General features: G+C 43.4%; 1 protein-coding gene across 1 annotated transcript; it reads left to right on the top strand.

Annotated features, from left to right (window-relative positions):
- Positions 1-1,022: 1,022 nt before the first annotated feature.
- On the top strand, positions 1,023-20,561 carry MELTF (melanotransferrin). Its single transcript, XM_040074129.1, has 15 exons — positions 1,023-1,487; positions 3,997-4,151; positions 7,718-7,817; positions 9,178-9,360; positions 9,667-9,823; positions 10,681-10,748; positions 11,421-11,608; positions 11,791-11,971; positions 12,917-13,068; positions 13,468-13,564; positions 14,474-14,668; positions 15,769-15,925; positions 18,022-18,089; positions 18,186-18,373; positions 19,204-20,561. The coding sequence occupies exons 1-15, from the start codon at positions 1,442-1,444 to the stop codon at positions 19,480-19,482; spliced, it is 2,214 nt and encodes a 737-aa protein (XP_039930063.1). The 5' UTR covers positions 1,023-1,441; the 3' UTR covers positions 19,483-20,561.
- The last annotated feature ends 157 nt before the right edge of the window (positions 20,562-20,718 follow it).

Here is a 20,718-nt window from a genome sequence, read left to right as displayed (position 1 = left end):
CCTGTACAAAAAGGCTGCTGGCTGCTCCTCTGCCTTCTGAACCATTCCCATAGAGGATCAGAAGAACCACATGAGAGCCCTGGTACCAGATTCATGTCTTGCTAATCCTGACCTTGCAGTCTTAAGCAACTGGTGCTAGGACTGTTGGTCTTGTCATCTGTATATGAATGAATGTAGGCCCTTCTGCAAACATCAGGGGGAGGGGGCTTCAGATGTTAATCTGGCCAGTAGGAAGGGCACAGGAAGGATCTGAGCAATGGGTCCTTGAAAACATTTGGAAATACTCCAGTGGCACTGGGTTATTCTTTAACACTTAAGACAACAAAGGGACAATTAATTCCAGATGGTCTAGGGAGCCTAGGGTCAGAGTTCAGCCATAAGATTTTCTTTTGGGAAGAAAGTCTGGAGGGATCATTCTCCAATTTTTGAAATGCTAAACTTGAAATAGCAATTAATTGACTCAGGTGTTGTCTTAAAGGTGCTAGTCAGGGTTAGAGTGGGTATCCTGCCACACTCCGGGCTCTGCAGGCTGTTGGGGGATGCACAAAGCTGTGTGGCCCAAGCCCTCCCTGGGTGTGAGGACTCACACCACACAGCCCTTCTGTTTCTGAGCAGCACTCGATGGCTTTTAGCGAAACAAAGTGTTATAGGCAGCTGCAGTTCATTGACTAATAAGAGATGAATAAAAGGGCAGCACAAATGAGGGTTGCTCTGTGAAAGTTACACTAAAATTCACAGCGGTTTTTAACAGAGCTACTGTCAACTGTTTTGATTCTTTCTGGGAGAGAATCCTTCCTAGGCCTTCTCTTAAACCTTAGAATAAGTCAGAATAATTCAGCTATTTTATAGCAACTGCTGTAAAATTTCAGGACATGTGCACTTAGCACATGCTGTACCACCTGTAGACTGTACAGGCTTTGCTGTTGTAAGAGCCCGGGCTTCTGATGGTGGCTTTATGCAATTTGTGACAATGCTGAGGATGTGGCACCACATGATTGTCTACTCTGCCAGATAAACTCCTTGAATCTCCTTCTACTTCTTGAGCTCCACATCGAGGGAATGCAGAGACCTCAGAGGAGGATGTGGTTCCGCAGCCGGGCCCCAGCCCTGTGTGCCCGTGTGCAGCATTGAATGAAGTCTGTGGGTGGGGCCAAGGCAGTAGCGACCTCATTGGTGCCTCAGATATTTTGCAATTTCCAGGTCTGGTGTTTTTTTCCAAGTGTAGAGGCAGTGTGAAGGGAGGCATGCTTTCTTTTCCAGGAGCCATTACGAGGTGACGTGTGCCGAGGTAAGCAGGGTATATCATTGAGCAAAGTGCAGCGGCAATTGAATGAGACTGATTTTCACCTAAGACCAGGCTGGAGAGAGCACTCCTGCAGGAGCCTTGATCTCTGGGAGTTCTGAAGGCTGAAAGAAAAATCACAGATCGAAAATTTTCACCATGAAGAGCTTTAGAAGTGTTTTCTATCTTCTCTTCTTTCATGCTGGTAAGTGTCCTACAAAAGCTTTTGCTGTGGCATGGGAACTCTGTGTGATGTGAGAGAGCAGAAGGAAACTAGAACCACTTCAGAGCCAATCTCATATGGCCAGGAAAGGAAACAGAAGGCAGCGATAGAAAAGCAGTAGAAAAGGCTGTATTGAACACCATGTATATATCTTGACTCATTGGTGTCAAATGTTGAATTTCCTCAGTACTGAATCAATTTCTGGTTCAGTGGTGTCTGTTTTCACAACAATGAGCAGTTCTATGATACTTACTTTGTAAAAATAGAAATAATTGCTCTGTGCAACATGTTGGCTTTCTCCTGTCACTCCCAAATTGTATTGGTGACTGCTTTTAATTTCACCAGAGGTGTAGGTGCTGTTTCTGAAGCGCTCTTCAGTGCTTCAGAAAAGAAATGGTCCTAGTTATTTTTTTTTTTTTCTGCTGAAAGCCCTTGATACTGTGGTAGTAGCTGTAGAAATAGCCATTTTTTTGATATCTTTGATGTCTTTGATAAGATGTTACACAATGTAGTACCATCACTTTGAAGATTTACTGGGATGTTTGTCAGTGGTAGTTAGGGGTGTGTTAGGACTCTGAGCATATTTCAAATGGAAGTTGCCAGTTTCTGCCATTTCAAGCTTTATATATATGTGCTGATATACAGAAGGGCCAAAATTGAGAATAAACTTGGGTTCAGACACTGACCTGATGTTTTAAGTTGGTTGTCCTTGGCAGTAGGAAGAGAGGCTAACTGCAGGCCTCTCTGTGCTCAAGCCCATTTCAGATGGTCTAACTTGTAAGGAAGGAGCCAGGATATTGCCCAGATCTGACTTCCCTCTAAAAACAAAATTTAGCAATTTGCAGAGTCCAGTAAAGACTTGGTTTTGATGAGTGAGGAAAAAATTAACAGATACATGCTGTTTCACTACTTTGGCTGAAATATAAAGCTAAATGAACTTTATGTTTCAAGTATATGGTTAATGATTTTTTTTCATACAGTTCATGCTTTACCCCCTGTGTGTCTATATCTAAAATCAAAATGCTGAGGCTGAAAAATGGTACTTAGCATACATACACACTGAGATGCTGGCTGCCCAGTTTAACTCCTATTTGCTTATGTTTATAAAAAGAAAACTCCAAAACGAAAACCAGGGTTTTTCTTCCAGTCCCAAGGAACGAATAGTGAGAATTTCACCCGGACAGATGAGATAGTACAAACATTAAGTTTCTGTGAGGTGTATTTTTACCATGACCTGTTGTGCCTTTCTCCCAACCCTCTTGATTCTCAGAATTCCTGCAACTCAGAGGTGGGCAGTTGTTTCTCGCTCTACTGGCGTATGTTGCCATGAAAGCTTCCTGTAAGCTTTCCAAGTCTGACTTAATATTTGTTGACAGCAGTAGAGTTGGCTCTATGTCGCAGAGGAAGAGCAAGCCAAACCCACTGTTTCAGTCTGGGATCTTTTGGCATCAACAGTCTTGTTTGGCCTGCAGCCACTCAGTGAGAAGATGCGCAGGGAGCGCTGTCGGGCGCCAGCGGAGTCATTTTGAACTCGCGCGGTCGGATGGGGCGTCGCAGCTGCGTGGCTCTGGGGGGGAAGCAGAGGGCCAGTTAGAGGTATTAGGAAACCACATGATAAATGGTTTACAGCAGACTCCGGCTTAAAAATGGAAATTGTAGACAAGCAGTGGAATGTTGTGTCCCTGCTTACGAAAATGACGGTGCCTGTTTATCAGGGTAACCCACGCTTGCGTTTCCATTTCACCGCGCTGTCTGTGCACGATGACATTTCCCTACAAAGCAAACAAGTGCTTGTAGCTTTGGCACTTAGGAGGGTGACGTTTGGGGCTGCTGAAAGGCACCTTTCTTTGCTAATTAATGGAAATCTCCACTGCTCAACTTGAGTCTTTTCATTCATGGCTCTGCCCACCCCTTTTCCTGACTGTGGTTATGATCTCTTATGAAAGACTGTTTTGAAGGGCCAAGTTTACTTTTCTAGTTTTCATAATAAGCCTAGTGGCAAGGCTTTTGAGCACCTAAGGTTGCTTTTTTAATTCAGACCAATAAGGGCTGGTGCAGGATTCCAGATACTAACTAGCAACACTCGAGACGAGTTGTCTGTGGACAGTCTCTGGTTTTGTAGTACATCATTTTAAATAACAGTTTCCCATGCTTTTAACTTGATTAAGATGGTGTATTCTGCAAGGTATTTAGAACGGTCTGGATACCCTGTCCTATTCCATGGTACCCATATTTCTTATATCAGAAATAAATGCCATTGGATTTCAGTATCTGAGTCTGATCTTGTGGTCAGTCCAAAAAAACTTCAGCATTCATGTGAATTGGAATGAAAGTGGGAATCATCTCTAAGGACTCACCGGTGGTAAAGTGAGCCCTGTTTTTTTTCTGTTTGAAGGGAGAAGCAGAACGAAAGCTTGTCTCTGAATGAAAAGCTCTGATACAAAAGCTCTGATGTGTTCTGTGATATCTTCTCTTGGCGTTGTGTTTGCAGCTCTCGGCCTGGAGCGTATCCGGTGGTGCACAGTGTCTCAGCAGGAACTTTCCAAGTGCAATGACATGAGCAAAGCCTTTAGTGAGGCTGGCATCCTTCCCCCTCTGGAGTGTACAGCAGGGGGGTCAGCTGCTAACTGTACCCACATGATCAAGGTGAGCTGTGAGTGACACCAGTGTCATTAGCTTAATTTCTCCATGTGACTAATAATAATCCCCTGGCAAGGTGCCCGTTTCTGTGGTGAGTGTGTGGCCATCCAGGCAGCTGACCCTCTGTTTCCTGGCATTCGTGGCTCTGACAAATCAAGGCATATCTCTTTTTAAAAAGGCCCAGAAGTATACACGTGAGCTTGAATGTCAGAATGGCCCCATGTCATCTGTTTGCCTGCTCACATATGGCCAGTTGTTAGGAACACAGCTAAGGTCTTAAATATTTCCTCCCAACTAGTAATCTTTGGTTTGAGAATTGTGTCAGATTTATTTAGCAGATATTTCAGTAGGGATGGAGCTACAAGATGCAGACAGTAGTTAAAGCTGTGCTGCTTAGCCTCTAAGCAGATTGTATTTTGATAAACTCTGGATCAAACTCACATTTTAGGGTCCTGTTATAGAAATAAACAGATGAGCTGATTGTAATCAAATCAAATCTCCCAATACTGAGTACAAGAGAGAGGCAAAGCAGCAAGTGGGGTGAGCAAAGGGCAAACCTCTGTATTAAACTGTATTAATTCAGCTGCCCAGAGTGTGCTCAGCTTCCAAAGGGAGCATGCTTCTGGGGAAGACTTTAAAGACTTTGAACATGTGAATTGCAAAATGATGTATGCAAAATAATTCCCTCCTTTGGAGGGGGTAGGAGGTAAAAAGTGGATGTTGGAAGAAGTGTGGAGGCAGGTGATCATGGTTGTCATCACTGGCAGAGTGTGGGGGAAGGGAAGGCTGGCTGGCTGTGTTAATAAATAATGTTCCTTGTAGATATGCCCCAGAACCAGGTTTTTGTGGAGATGGAGCCTGTCAGAGACAAGAGGTTCAGAGCAAGGAGTAGAGATCTGAAAGAATAGTTTGAAGGGAGATGAGGCAGACAATTGTGTGGCTAGAAAAAAGGAACAGATTTCAAAAACTGGTATCTTGTAATTTTTGTCAATAAAGCAGAATGATTGTCTGACTCCTAAGACTACCTCATTGCCTCTTGATAAATACTGTTCTTGAGCAAGGATCAGGACTGTAATGAAGAATGCTGACAGCAGATACCAGTAGAGATGTGGATCGTACCTTGGGATTAGACAGGGCATTCTAATGCCAGATCTTCCCCAAACCACTTGGTTGATGGCTGCATTGCACAGAGGGACTGTTAAACTCTGCAAAGCAGATTATATAAAGGGCTGATGAGTGTCTGCTTCTGAAATACAGAGCTCACAGAACTGCATTTGCAAGCCATTGGAAACAGCAGGCAGGCAGACAGCATGAGTATGTGAATTTTCACCGTAAGGCTTCAGACAAAGCTCTGTCCTTTAGATCTCCTTTTTGTTTTTTCCCCCTTGTGCTAATAATCTACTAAATTTTCAAGCTGGCCTACTCTGCATAGGACTGTGTAGAATCCCTGAGTTGGCATCTGCACTGAACTCTGATCTGTGAGGCCAAGAAGGGAGCATGACACAGTGGCTGAGGAGGCAGATGCTGCTCTGTGACACTGCATAACTTGGACTTAGACCTGTGAATGTGTTAGCACATGGATAAAGGAAAATACCTTTTTGATTGAAGGTGTGTAAAAATTAAGAAATACCTAAATATTTAACTAGGGAACCTGACAATATTTAATATGGCCAGAGCTGATTTTTCAGCAGGTCTTTAAAACACTTATGTAGGTAATTCTCAAATGTTGTGAAACACAGAAATAAACTTCCTTTGAAAATAATGAAGAGAGTATTACCATCACAATTATACTTACTAAAAAATTGTAGGCGAGTCCCATGCTTTTGCTGAATTTATTGGCAAATGCTTGCTGAAAAAAGAAAAAAGCCCACATCGCTGTTGATATATCACCTCAGCAATAATTGTGTGTTATTTAAAGGAGAGATCTGTAGCCCGAAAACCAATTCATGTTAAATTCAACAATAGACCATTTTTGACTTGTTGCGCTATTTTTACAAAAGCTATTTATCAGAGTCTGTGTGTCTAAACAGAGCTTAAAGGTTCATCTTTTCAGTCAGAAAAGTGCTATTTCCTATGAAAATATGGCCATATAGCATACCTCATGGTTTCTGTGGCCAGGCCTTTCCATTTTATATGCTCTACTTTTGGTTCACCACCAGTTCTAGAAGTTCCTTTTTTCCTCCCTGAGGGTAAGAGCCTTCCAATTCCCACCTCCTCTCCTGTCTCCTTCCTCTTAAACCACCGGTTGTATTTGATTCCTGCACTGTCCTGTGCTCTGACCCTCACCAGTGGAATATCACATCTAGTTATTCATTGTGTCTGTTCTTTAAGATGCAAGTATCTCCCAACCCCAAGTCTGCTTCAGGTTCCCTTCGATTTGTTCAGCTCTCATTCATGAGAAGCAACTCTCAGGGCATCTATCATTTCAGCTAGTTAATGAAAATCATCCTTCTTCTTCTTCAAGCCAAACAAGTAAAAGATTTCAAATTACATGCAACTTCATGGTTTAGGTGTCAACATCAACATATTACCTGTGGTCTCGCATGGTCCCTTAAAAATGTTGAAGCTCTTTAAGTGGTTCAGCCTGTGGGAAGTTGCTGTGGTGTGCTAGGCAGTCCTAGCCCTGCCCTGGCCAGTGCTTTGCAAGCTCCCAAGGGTTGGAGAAACTAAATTACCCCCTCCAGGGCCAAAACAGAGGTCAAGCAAACTGATAAGAAACTTGGAATCAGCTTAGAAATGCAAAATATCACCCTGCTGATTATTTTCTCAGCGGTGTCTTGTCCCTGTGTGAAATGCCACAGAGGGAGCTGATTCTGCTGCCAGGGGTGTGTAGAGCAGTTCTGCCTTGCTGCTGGGGGCACCCCCATCCTGTGCCATGCAGAGCAGCCCTGCAGCTGTGGCAGGATCCCAGCAAGCTTGGTGGTACAGTCCACAGAAAATATGTGGTGGTGTTGGACACCTTCCCCAAAGCAGAGGCCTCAGATTTGTATTCTCCCAATTTGAACAGACTTTTTAGATACTTTCCTCCTCAGGAACCCATTGGCACCTGCTTCCCCAGTCACAAAATGCGTGTCTGGCTTGTGCTGAGCTGGAAGCCAGCAGGCTCTAAGGGTGCTTTGGAGTGCACTTTGTGGCATTCAGATTTTGTAGCCTCAAAATATATTATTTTGAACTATCTGTGTATGATCTAAAAATTTATCTACTTTATTTAAATCTTCACGCTTTGGGGCACTAGCTACAGAGGTGAATGAAACTTCAAATTGCTGGGCTTTAAGAGCCTGCAGAGAGCTGCAGCATCCATTTCTAAGGTGCCTTTGAACTATTAAGGCTAGTGAAGCCATCATTGTGCAGGGCTGGTTTCTGCATTGCTTCTGCAGGAAGGCAGTTTTAAAGGTCTAAAACCCCTCTTGGTGAGAATTGTTCAGAAATATGTGTGCCTTTAAAGTAACTGGGAAAAAGAAAACACAAAAGCATAGTAACTAAGGGCCTCTTCTAAATGCATGGGTACTCTGGGTGTTGATAGCTACTGATAATTAAGCTTTAACGTGTATTCTGCCCTTGTGTCTGCACAGGATGACTTGGCAGATGCAGTGACCCTGGATGGGCGTTTGATTTTCCAGGCTGGAAGGGAGCATGGTCTGAAACCTGTGGTTGGGGAAGTATATGATCAAGGTATATTCTGATTAAATACCTTTTAGATTACTTCAAATGCAAAAGAAGAAGCTTGTATTTAGTGTTTGCATTTTATTTGGAGTCTTCTTGAAGACTCTAAACAGTGGGAGTGGTCAGGTTCCCTCTTGGCTGCTCCTGCCTGTAAGCAGGCTGTTTGGGGAAGCAGAAGACACAGGGCTGTGGTTGAGTCTGTCCTGAAGCATTTGGGTCAGAGTAGCTGTTCCTGTAATAAGTTTGTTGGGTTAGTTTTTGTTTGTTTTTTACTGTCTTTCTGTTTTCTGTGTTCTCTATTCCATACTTTTCAGATTAATGAATTGCTAAGCATAAAACACTAGGTTTATCTCTCAGTCCTATGCATTAGAATAATTAGGTTTTGGTTTTACTAAGGTGTGATTACCTGCTGGAAGAAAGGAAGTACTAGATTCTGCTTCTTGTCCCGGTGACCTTAAGCTTTGAGTTCCTTTCAAGGCAGAGACAGTAATTCAGTGGTTACTTGTTATCCTGATTAAGGGCTCAGTACCAACACCTTTGTGTAGTTCAGAGCTGGATGATGCCCCCTGTAACTTGAAGATGTAAGGGAAGGGAAAGCTGTGGAAGCAGTTTGTCCCATCACTCTTGTGAGACGGAGCTGGATTTGTTTTGTAGATGGATGTTAGCGTTACCTGGCCAAAGGCATCCTCAGAAGTAGCTAGTCCATAGGATCCTCAGTCCATAGGATCTTGGATCATCTGCAGCAGCCCCCCACCCCATTAAACACATCCTGACTCTGGTGAAGGACCTGTACTTTGGCTTCTCAAAAGCAAATAGGCCTCAGGATCCAGAGGATGACTATCTCCATTAGTCAGGCTATGAGCTCAAATCAGAGAAAAGTGGTAGAAATTTAATGATTTCTGATCTAAATAAAGTCAGATTGAATGACCTTATGATAACTTAAAACCCTCAGCTCTTGACTCTTGAGTTATATTAAACTGTAAAACCAAGAGAATAAAATCAGCTGTGATGCTCCAGAGACATCAGTTGATGCTGCTGTGGCAAAATTAAGATCAACTGGGAAGTAAATTATATTGGTTTAAATTCAATCCAAATATGTTTAGAGTCATAGAAAACTTCTTCCTGAAAGGAGCCTCACTTTCAAAGCAGAGTGACCTCCAAAGTTAGAGCAGATTGCCTGTGGACTGACAATTCACACTGAAAAAATTACGGGGTACCTTGATTGGCAGTCCGCAGGTTCTCAGCAAGGATGGGAACACAGTGACTTCCTTGTGGGTAGGGCAGGCACAAGAGTTCAAAAATCAGCGTATGTCACTGTAATGCTGCTCTGGGGATACTTAGGTTGCTTCTCTTTGTTCCTGTGCTGCAGAGATTGGAACTTCCTATTATGCTGTGGCTGTGGTAAAGAGGAGCTCCAACATCACCATCAACAGCTTGAAGGGTGTGCGCTCCTGTCACACCGGCATCAACAGGACTGCAGGCTGGGACGTGCCAGTGGGCTACCTCACTGACACCGGGCACCTGGCAGCCATGGCATGTGACCTTCCAAAAGGCAAGAGTTACAGGGCAAAGATCTCTTCAGCAATGTTCTCCCAATGGTTTTGGGACCCTCTGTGTGTGTGCAGAAATGTGTGACTCAGCTGCTGTTTTGGTCTTTGATGCTCCTTATACGATCCTAATGTAGGTCTGATGAAGACTGTAGGGTTTTGGGGTTTTTTTTAACTTGGAAACTGTCTTTTAAGAAGAAAATAACTTGTGCCTTCTGGGTCTTTTTAAGATGTACTATGTGGATGTGTTAAAGTGAAATTGATCTTGTTTATTCATTGCTAAAAATGCCTCGTTCTAATTTTGCATTTAGCTGTAAGTGACTATTTCAATGCAAGCTGTGTTCCTGGAGCAAATGGTATGAACTATCCCAAATCCCTCTGTGAGCTCTGCAAAGGGAACTCAGAAGGACAGAACAAATGTGAAAGAAATTCCCAAGAGCAATACTATGACTACAGTGGGGCTTTCAGGTAAGAATCATGTCTGTCAATTTTTTTATTGCTGTACCCTCTACATAGTCATCATCTTCAGTTCCATGATAGGAAACTGAAGCTACAGAGCTCCCTGTTGCTCTTGTTAGAAGTCTATAGTTTTGTTAGGGTAGCCATGCTTTTAACCTGACTGATGAAAAGCAATTCTTAACCCACTATTTCAGGTATTAATACATAAATATTAAACCAAATGAATATTTAGCACATGTGCTGGACAGGGGAAGCCCACTGCTATTTGCTTTGTCCAGCAGCTGTTGACACAATCTGCGTGTTTCAGCAAGCTTTACCGACTTAGCTTTCCCAGCAAAACCTGATGATCCTTGGAGCCCGAGAGCTGAACTGCTGCCCTACTTGGCTATTTCAGTTATCCCACCTCAGCTGCTCTGAATTATTGAGTTGCTCTGCGCTCCATTTTTGCACACTGATCTTTATTTTCCTCCTTCCCATCTGTGTGCTGTGTTGCAGCTCCCAGTCGCCAAGTCATAGCATTAATAAGGGAAGAATTTGCTTGTGAGAAACACTTGCTCCTCCCTGCGTACTCCCCAAAGAATTGTGTGACTGCCTTATCCACAGAAATGTCCTGGACAAAGAAGGTCATGGTGTTTGTCCCAGGCAGCACTGAGCATGTTGTTCATATTCACCAAATGACAATGATAGTTTACTTCATGCTCTAACAGCCACTAGTATCTGCCTTGAGCAAAACTCTCAGCACAAGGAAATAGGTCAGTGTCTGTGGCTGATGGAACGGAGCGCAGAGCCCTCGGGCTGTCAGCTGGCAGTGGCCAGAGCACAGGGGTTTTATAATGCATCTTTGTGGTTGGATTTATATTTATTAGGTGTTTGGCTGAAAATGTTGGAGAGGTCGCTTTTGTGAAGCACAGCACAGTGCCTGAATATACAGATGGTGAGTAATTCTGAAGCTTGTTGAATAATGGCTGCAAGGTCTGAAATACAGTGTTTGTGATGACAGTATAATATCAAATCTTTGATGTATTTTGAATTGAGGAATCAGCAAAAAAATGCTGTAATAGTGAAAACAGAAGTACCCTCTGAGGTGTGCATCAGGTGATAGAGATTTTTTTTAAATGCTTGATAGCATCAGAATAAGGTGAAAGTGAATCTTCTGGAAAGAGACCTTCAACATCAGAAAACCCTTTTTATATAGACCTGGGCTGTTACATCGCTCCAGCCTGCCAAGGGATTCAGTGGAGACTAGGAGAGAGTTAACCTGCCCTATCTACAATGTGAAAACTACCTTGAGCAACATTGCTTTAATATCATGGTCCTCTCTGACCCAGGGGGAAAAAACAACCAGAAAAATGTTGCACGTGATCCTAAACTAGGGATGCTCTTGATAGTGCTGCAGACCCCAGCACAGCTCCGTGCAGTCTCACAAATGTTACAGGACTAAAGAACCACAAAGATGCACAGGATTTGCTGTGGGTCAGGAATAGTTCAGAGACGCTCAGATGTGTGTTCCGTTCCACACGTGCAAGTGAGGCTTAGAGCAGGCTTGGAGCAGAAGCATCAGCCCCAGGTGATGTCTGTTCCTTAAGCACATCCTGTCTGGTTTCAGGGAGAAGCCTTTCTGTCTGGGCCCGGCGGCTCCGCTCCCGGGACTTCCAGCTGCTGTGTCGCGATGGCAGAAGAGCAGATGTGACGGAGTGGAGAAGCTGCCACCTGGCCCGAGTCCCTGCTCGGGCTGTGGTTGTGCGGCCTGACACAGACGGGACAGTTCTCTTCCAGCTCCTAAACCAGGGACAAGTAGGAGGCCATTTCTTCATTGCTCCTTTGCATTTTAGAAGGGTTCTCCCAGCTGTCTAACCAAACTGAAAATGGGATATCTGAGCACCTTTGGCTCTGCGGGGTTTGAAGGGGTGTGGGATGTCACACATCCCAGATAGAGCAATGTGTGACAGGTGCTTCTTTCTTCTTTAACATTACAGCAAAGATTTAATGGGGTGGGCGCCAAGTTTCAGATGTTTGACTCTGCAGTCTACGGTGCCCAAAATCTTCTGTTCCGAGATGCCACCACAGAGCTTTTTGCAATCACAGCTCAGAATTACCAGGCATGGCTGGGTGATGAGTATCTTCATGCCATGCAGGCTCTGAGCTGCAACCCCAACAGTAAGTTGTCTGTAGATTCCTCTTTATAACCAAGAAAGAAGATAGCTGTTAACACAGATCATCTTGATTCTGCTTTATTTTCTTCTCACTCTTGGAGTGTTACGGCAAGATGCCAGTCTGATCTTTGAGCGTGGCCAAAGGTCACTTTTTGACCTAGAAACAGCACTGCATTGCAGAACATTTTCCTGTGAAAATTGGCCGACTTTGTTACAGGATGCAGGCATTTTCTCCCCTTTCTTGGTGTATGAGAGACATTAATCTGGTAAGCTGCTGCTGCTGCCTGGTACTTCATTTCTTACCTGCTGACAAGGGGAAATAATAATGTGCTGCTGCACAAATCCCCAGGTAGTCTATAAAAATGGATGAATGGATTCCTAGCAGAGGATTTCCTACATAAGCTGAAGCAACCTCTCAGTTGCTCTTTATTGAAGCCTTACGGTCTTTCCTGCTATCAGAAGAAAGTAGAAATTACATGATACGCATTCTGGTAAAGTCAGAAACACAAGTTGCAAGAATCTTTGCCTTAAGAAGCTTAAAAATCCTGGTAACTGAGCCTCCCAGATGTGATCTGTGCTGTGGCAAAGCCCCTCACCTTCCTGATTTGTCTCTTCTGGGCATTGCTCTGTGACTGTCAGATGTGAGGAAGCTTGTGTTCAGGGTGGCTTTTTGCTGCACTCAACTTCCATATTATAGCTGGGTATAATGGTCAATAATGGAAGGAATTGTCTTTTGCTATGGAGAGGTTTGCAGTGTGGACATAACTGCTCAGCAGGGAGTGCCCTGGTTCCTGGTCAGATGTAAGTCTGAGCTGAAGGGATGGGGAGCAACACAGAAGCAAATAATTTCACTAACGTGTGTGGGACACATGTGACAGTGGGCAGGGTGAATCCTCGTTGTCTGTTGCAAAGAAAGTGGATGTAGCATTTGCTTTTCAATTTTGTGCAGCAATGCCAGAAAGCCTGAACTGGTGTGTTGTATCCACTGAGGAGATTTGGAAATGTGGTGAAATGGCTGTTGCCTTTAGAAAAAAGAATTTGAAGCCAGCAATACAGTGTATTTCAGCCAAGACAAAGGAAGAGTGCATGGAACTGATCCAGGTAGGCTGCTACAATCCTTGTGCCATAAAGCAAGTGAACAGAAGTTCTCTCTGCTGGGTAGGTGGGGTTAGACGTGTGCACTCTCTTTGGTGACAGGTAGGAACACTGGGTTTCAAGGAGATGATCTGTAGCTCGGGTCCGGATGAGCCTGAACCCTGATGGTCTTAGTGACGAGGGCACTGTTCCCCATCTGAGCCTGTGTGTGTGCAGTCTCCTGTCCCTGTTTCACTGATGATGCTTTATGCACATTTGGGAGGTTTTCTTTAGCAGTGTGATGTTCTTCTGCTGTAAGCCTTGCCCTTCAGGGTGCCACAGATGTGAACCATAAAGGTGTCATCATTGTAGCAGGGAAAGTATGTGCTGGGCTTTTTCACAGAAATCCTATATTTTATTTTTCAGAAAAAGGAAAGTGATGCTGTAGTTCTGGGTGGAGCTGATATTTACACAGCTGGGAAGACATATGGCCTTGTGCCAGCTGCTGGAGAAAGTTACTCTGGTAAGAAGATCCAGAAACATAAATACTGGCTTCATTTTTCCAGGTTGTTTGAAAACAGCACTAAAAGCACAGTCCTTTGTTTCCAGCCCAGCTGGGAAAGCTGTTTTCAAATGAAATAAGAATTATTACCCTCATATCATGGATAGAGGAGGATATGAGATGAGCTCCTACAGTAAGGTTACTTTCATCTGTCCTGCTTCAGGACAAGGTTGAGTCTTTGGCAATTTCGAGTCTTGTACCTCTTCATTTGTTTTTTTGAAATCTGGGAAAAAAAAAAAAAAAACAACAACAAAAAAAACCCACCACCAAAAAAACCCCATAAAACAAAAAAACCCCCACACTGGAAAAAATTAGTATTCACAAAGTCCAAATATTTGTAAGATATGCAAAAATACTGCGCAAAAATACACAGTAGATTCTAGTCAGAAGCAAATTCTTCCTGTCAATGTGGCTGCTTCAGAGTCCCTGATTAAAAGAAGGCTTGTGTCCAGTGTCACGAAGACAGAGTTTAAATTTGCTGCAAAACTCATAGAAGTCTTAGTGCTGGTTTGAAGTTTTCACATAAAAATAACTTATTGAAGCAGATTTGCTGAGTTATTTATGCCCCAAACGTTTTTCAGAGGGATGTATTTATAAGAGCTGGTGGGAACAAGAACACTTTCATCATCTTTTGTGTAGATTATTCAGCTCAGGTGTGTAGGAGCACCAGTTTACAGACCAGGGGTGAATGCAGCAGTGTGAGGCAGCAGAAGTGAAGAGTAATTCCATGTACATCCATGCTGCCTGACTAGCAGATTGTTGGTGCAATTGAAGTTGCCACCATATAAGTGTAATGGATCCACAGATGGTCACTAAGCCTGGGAATGAATAAGGGAAGCTGTAATGTGTTCTTTTGTTTTGTTTTACAAGCCAATGACAGCAGCAATGCATACTATGCTGTGGTGTTAGTGAAACGAAGTCTGTCCAATGCATTCACCATCAGTGACCTGAGAGGGAAGAAGTCCTGCCACACAGGACTGGGGAGAAATGCTGGATGGAATATTCCCATTGGTATACTAATTAAGAGGGGGATTATTAAGAACAGAGACTGTAATATCCCTCAAGGTAAGACAACAGTATTACATATCAAAAAGACAGTAATAGTCTAATGATAAACTTTAATTAGGGAAAATTATTTTGATATTTCATAGCTCTATAGTAATCATATCTGTTTGTGAAGGGGTATTGTGTTTTTAATATAATGATTTGAAATTTTAAATTTGCCACCAGTGTGGACTAGTGGAGGGTCCACGAAAGTATTTCTTTCCTTTATCACAAAATAATTGGCTAATTTATGTTGGGAGGGACAGTTTGAGGTCATCTGGTCCAAACAACTGCTTAAAGGTCTGGTAGTTTGTATTGCTTAGGGCTGTGTCCAGGTGGGTTCTGAGTAACTCCTGGACAGAGATTACGCACAACCTGTCTGAACCCTGTCCCACTACTTGGCCATCCTTGTACAAAGGATTTCTTTTCTTATATCTAATCAGGATTTTCCTTCTCATAATTTCAGTCTGTTGTTTCTCATCTTTTTGCTCTGCATCACTGAGAACATCTGGCTGTCTTCCTGAAAAACCCACTATGTAATTAAAATAGCAGTACCCCATTAAGTTGTCTCATCTCTGGGCTGGCCAAGTCCAGCTCTCAGCCAAGTTGTGCTTCAGCCCTTTGAGCATCCTAATGTCCTTCTACTGTATTTGCTCTAGACTGTCCATGTCCTTTTAACACTGGGAGCACTCAGAACTTGCCACAGATGTCAGAGGAGAACCTTCACTTCCTTGGCTGCTCCCCCAGCACACTCCATTATCCTAAGCACTGATGATGCATCCCTGTGCCCCTGTCCGGGATTTTAGTGCATTTATTTTCAAACTGCATTAGGTAATGAAACAATGTAGCACAACAAGAAAAAGATCTGTGAAGACAGAACTTCACATTGTACTTCTTATCTATCCCAGGAAGCTCTTTGTTTTCATTACACAGTCAGCTAAATAGTGCTCTAAAAATATTTTAGAAACTCTAGTTTGTGAATTTCAGCCAGGCAGCTGTAACTTGTATTTCTAGTGTTCTACTGAAACCTGCACTGGTTATAACTTCATGAAGTTGTATCTGCCTTGTTTTGTGAAGAGCCCACACTTTTCAGTCCTTACGTTGCTTTTGTCTTTCCCCAGCTGTGAGTGAGTTTTTCTCTGCCAGCTGTGTGCCCTCAGCTGAGCAGGGCAATTACCCAGCAAAGCTCTGTCAGCTCTGTATTGGAGATGAGAGTGGAAACAACAAATGCAGTGCAAGTAGCCAAGAACGTTATTACAGCTACAGCGGAGCCTTCAGGTAACTGATACCTGCTGTTGTGATTGAGTGTGTCAGCCTGCCAAAATGCAAGGAGCAGCTGCTTTCCATCCCAGTCAGCAGACAGAGGTTATTGTTGCTGCAGCAGGTGCCATAAATGAGGTAGGACGTGTGTCTCCAGATGTCCTCACCAAGGCAGCTATGGTGTAAGCCATTGCCCTGGCTCATGTCACAGCCTTTGCCAGCTTCCCTGCAGACAGCTGACAGCCCAACCCGCGTGTCTGTGCACAGAGCACCTTGTGAGGACCAAGCAGATTGTCGCTGGCCTCCATTCTTGCTTTAATCTAGTGGCACAGAGAGTCTGCCACTCTGGATGGGCAGGTCATCCACAGGGAGCTCTAGCATGGAAGCAGGCACCCAGTAGCAAGGATCTGGCTGCTGTAAATCCCTGCAGGGAGTGACAGGCTCGTGATGGGGAGCCTGGAGTGTGTCTTCACTGCTCTGCTTCATTGGTGGCTGTAGCTGAAGGTAGATTTCTGTACAGCGCAAACAGTAGCCAATGTTCAGTTACCAAATCCTCTTCAAAACAATGTTAAAAATAGAGGGGGAAAATAATATAGACTGGAACAAATACTTTGAGCAACAGTGTACATGTGCAGATGGGGCCATACCCAAAGACTCTGGAAAGCGAGCACTTCCTTTTCCTGACCTTCACCTCAGAAGGTGAGCTGGCAGAAAGCTGCCTTTTTCCTTCAGGGGAGACTTCAACAACAGCTGCCTGGTAAATAATGAGGTGGTAGATTTGGATAACTACTTTTTGCAAATCTATTTAGTTGAGTCCAGCTGCTCTGCTGGGTACATGCCTTGCAGGCAAACTGCAGATCCTCTGCTGTACTTCATGGTTAAGAGAGCCAGCTCCCAGTCACCAGATAAATGAGCAACAAATGCTGTGACAGGCTGCATGAGCCTTGCTCATAATTCTAAGATTGTGCATTTGATAATAATGCCCATACAGTCAAACTTTATATGGAGATCACTTTTTGTTTTTAATAGAGAAGGTGCTTAACTCATTGAGTGATGTGGGATGTTTTAAGTATTTAAAAGGGTAGAATTTGGGTGAAAAAATGGAGTAGAGCAGTCTTCTACAATGTAGGAATGGGTCTCTCTGTGACACTTAGGTGATCCCCTCTGAAAGAAGAATGAATTACGGAAGGTGATGGAGACGGACTTAAAATTGAGATATCTGGATTCCTTCAGCTCTGGCTGTCTTCAGACTAATTTGATAGAGGTGTGAGAGGCCATTCAGTTTGTGTATATCCCACTGCCTGGGGCAAATTGAACTGCACAGAGTAGTGAAAAATCTGCTAGGAAAGCTTTTTCTGATGGGGAAATGCACTGAAGAGGCGACTGAGTCCTTGTTCTCTGCGTGATAGTATCAGCCACATCATGACTTACCACCTTTGATTAGAACTGTTGATGTTAAACTAGGTGCAATTGAAATATATGTATTTTTGGTAACTGATACCAGTAATAACTTTCCCTTCTATTTTGTACTGCATAAACCATGCATGGTTACAGCTTTACATCTCTTTCATTGGTTTCATTATTTTGTTTTAGGAAATGCTTCCTAAAAACGTTTACAGAATAAGCTACATAGGAGAGGAGGTGGTTTTAGGGCCTCTTGGCATGTTGGGCTGCTTCTGCTCTCAGAAAATTAGAAGAAACTGAACTTAGTTCTAGACCAATACCCTTAGAAATGGCAGTTAGATTAACTAGAGTTATCTCCAATGTCCAGGGCTGCAAATGCTGCACTGAATATCACATAATAGATCTTCTGTTTCTTTACTCAACTAATACTGGCCTTTTTTGTTGTTTATCACACAGCTTTTAATAATTTTTTTCTATTCTATTCCACTCTTGAAATTTGTAATTCAGAATATTTTTCTTATCTATTTTGTGGCTTTTCTCTCCATCTAAGATGCTAAATTTCTCTAGTTTTTCTTACTCTCTTTGGGTCCAGTACATTTGTTTGCAGGAATTCCTGTAAAAAAATTGCATTCTAAACCTTTGAGTTATTAAAAAAATGTGGGTCATATAAGGATGCTTTGGATTGAAAGTATTTATATCTTTGACTTTAGGTGCCTGGTAGAGGATTCTGGGGATGTGGCTTTTGTGAAGCACTCGACAGTGTTTGAGAACACAGATGGTACTTAGTTTTACATGTCTCTTTATTATAATTCTATTCTTTTTTTCTTGCTCTAAAGCATTCCTTGTTTGACAATGACCAGTTTCCTTTTTTCAGGTAAAAACACTGCTAGTTGGGCCCAGAAGTTGAAGTCCAGTGATTTCCAGTTACTGTGTCCAAATGGTGCCCGTGCTGAAGTCACCCAGTTTGCCAATTGTCACCTGGCTCAGGTGCCAGCTCAGGCTGTTATGGTTCACCCAGATGTCAATGTTTTTGCACTATATGGACTACTGGACAGAGCCCAGGTACTAAAAATCCATTTATTTTTGGGGGGAATTATACAGAGTCTTCCACAGTCCAAGGATAAAGACAGCAGGACCATGCTGCCATATCCTGGCTCATGGCACTGGCAGCATGTGCACAGTCCACAGCCCTGTTGGAATTTTGGCACAGAAGGTAAGGTACAACCCATGTAACTCACCCAGTAAAACCACCCTGCTGCACAAGGGATTTCAACTTTTTGCCCAGCCACTGGTTGCAGTAGTAATTTACCTGGAGGTTAAGGTGTTTTGCCATGGCTTTACCCTATTTCTACATTGCTTTGAGGTGTACAAGAAACAGAGTACGTGCTAATGCTTTTCCATTCTGGCATTTTCCGGGGAATGCAATGGAACTTTGCTGGGTTTGTTTATGCTGCACCCATGTACATGGTAAACATGCAGGCAGAGTGTGCCTGGCTGCCACAGCGAGGTTCCTCCTTCTCCATCCTAAAGTTAATTAGTTCAGAATTAAGGCTGAGAAATATCTCCATGCTAGGCTGCAATCATGTCCATAATTCCTGGGCAGCCAAACCCTATATTGCATAACAGTACTGAGGCAGGAGAATTTTTTAAAAAATTATAGCTCTTTTTCCAGATAGTAACTAAAAACACAAAATCACACTGTTCTTGTAATTGCCGGTGGCAGAATTCTGTATCTGGTCTACTGGAGCGTCTAAAAGCAAATGCGTAAGAGAGATTCTGCAATTGTGTATGAATTTTTCATCTACAAAATGGTTCCTGTCATCTTTTATGTTGTGTGATAGGAATGTGGCACTTCATCTTGCAAAATGCTGAGAATTTTTCATTATTTTCAGGTCTACTTTGGAAACAGCAGCAATGGAAATGGATTCAAAATGTTTGATTCTTCAACTTTTCAGGGAAAAGACTTGATTTTTAAGGATTCTGCTGTTGAGATTGTGCCAGTAAAAGAGAGGAGAACATACAGAGAATGGCTGGGGAGTGAATATATTGAGTCCCTTGAAGGGATGCAAACACCCCAGTGCTCTGGGGCAGGTAATAAGATAACAGAATACTCACTCATGGCTACTGTCATTCCCCTGCTTGTTTTATGTCAGATAAAAAGCTTGGACTAGCACAATCCAAGTGGGAACTTCCAGGCCACCTGTGCCCTGCCACCTTCTCTTCAGAAAAGCTGCTGTCTGGATAACATGCTGTGCTACCTGTGAATGCCTCTTCCTGCCTCTTTGCAGGGCAAATGCCAATAGCATCTGCTCATCAGGGAGTGGGGTAGGGCTGGAAGCTGCCCCTGTCTGTGTGGATGGGGTGGAATTTGGGGCAGAAACCAGCTTTACAGTATCAACATGGTTTACAAGATCAGTCTAAAACTGAAGCATCTCTGCCATTGTTGCTGATATTGAACCACCCAGGATTCCCAAGAAGTGTTAGATGGATACAGGGTTTCTGACCTATAGAAGAATTTCTTGGAAGGCAATATCAAAACTCCTGTCTAGTGAATTCTCTCTCTCGTGGCCTCCTGGCTGGTTGTGTTCAGACTCCACATCCCTGCTTTTCCCATCCTACCCTGTTTCTCCTGAGCTCTGCTGCCACAGAGGTAAGTGCCCAGAGAATGAACAGGCTGTGAACAGAGACCAGTCCAGCTTCTGCCATGGACAAAGTCTTCTACTTTCCAGCAGAAGAAATTAGGGGAAATTTCCAACGTCACTAATGAAAAGGAAGCCCAGAAAGACTGGAAGAGGAACTACCATTTGACAGAGAAAAGAATAAAACCAGATGTGAGCATCCACTGAGCTTATTGACTTTCCACACCCAGTGCTCTCATGGCTGGCCAGAGATATCCTGTGATCTTTAGTTTGATGCAGCCTTCATCAAGAACCTCATGACTGTCCTCCTTCCACAGGGGGCAATCCTGAGTGCCTTGTGCATGAAACTTGTATTTGCTGTAGGTGAAACAAAGTATTTCACTTCTGAGTAGCCATTTCTGCTGGCTGTAGCATTCAGGTTTTATTTTTATCCATAGCTGCACTAACCACAGATGTTGCTGTGCTGCTGGCAGGCACTGTCCTCCTGACTAGTAGAGACCACCTCATGATCCTGGGATGAACAGATATTTAGTGTAATAAAAACCTGGTAAAGCCAGATAATAATAATGTAAATAAGTGAAAATAGCAAATAAACATGAGAAGTAATCACACTTCAGCGAGCCTGCTAACTACTGCCTAAACTCCTGCTTTTCTGGGACATGAACATTGATTTCCCTTTCACTGCCCACTGTTCCATGTCTCCCAGTTACTGGGGCTGGAGTGGGGCTCAGACTGATCCCAGCCCCTGGCTGTCTGGCTGTGCCTGGT

This window comes from Hirundo rustica, chromosome 10, assembly GCF_015227805.2.
Source record: "Hirundo rustica isolate bHirRus1 chromosome 10, bHirRus1.pri.v3, whole genome shotgun sequence".
Lineage (NCBI taxonomy): Eukaryota > Metazoa > Chordata > Aves > Passeriformes > Hirundinidae > Hirundo > Hirundo rustica.
Note: the sequence above shows the minus strand (reverse complement) of the source record. Positions and strands in the feature narration are given on the sequence as shown.

Coding starts and splice junctions, on each gene's coding strand:
- MELTF (XM_040074129.1), top strand. CDS start 1,442: ATGAAGAGCTTTAGAAGTGTTTTCTATCTTCTCTTCTTTCATGCTG. Junction 13,069..13,467: donor AGTGCATGGAACTGATCCAG/GTAGGCTGCTAC, acceptor TTTATTTTTCAG/AAAAAGGAAAGTGATGCTGT. Junction 14,669..15,768: donor AGACTGTAATATCCCTCAAG/GTAAGACAACAG, acceptor GTCTTTCCCCAG/CTGTGAGTGAGTTTTTCTCT.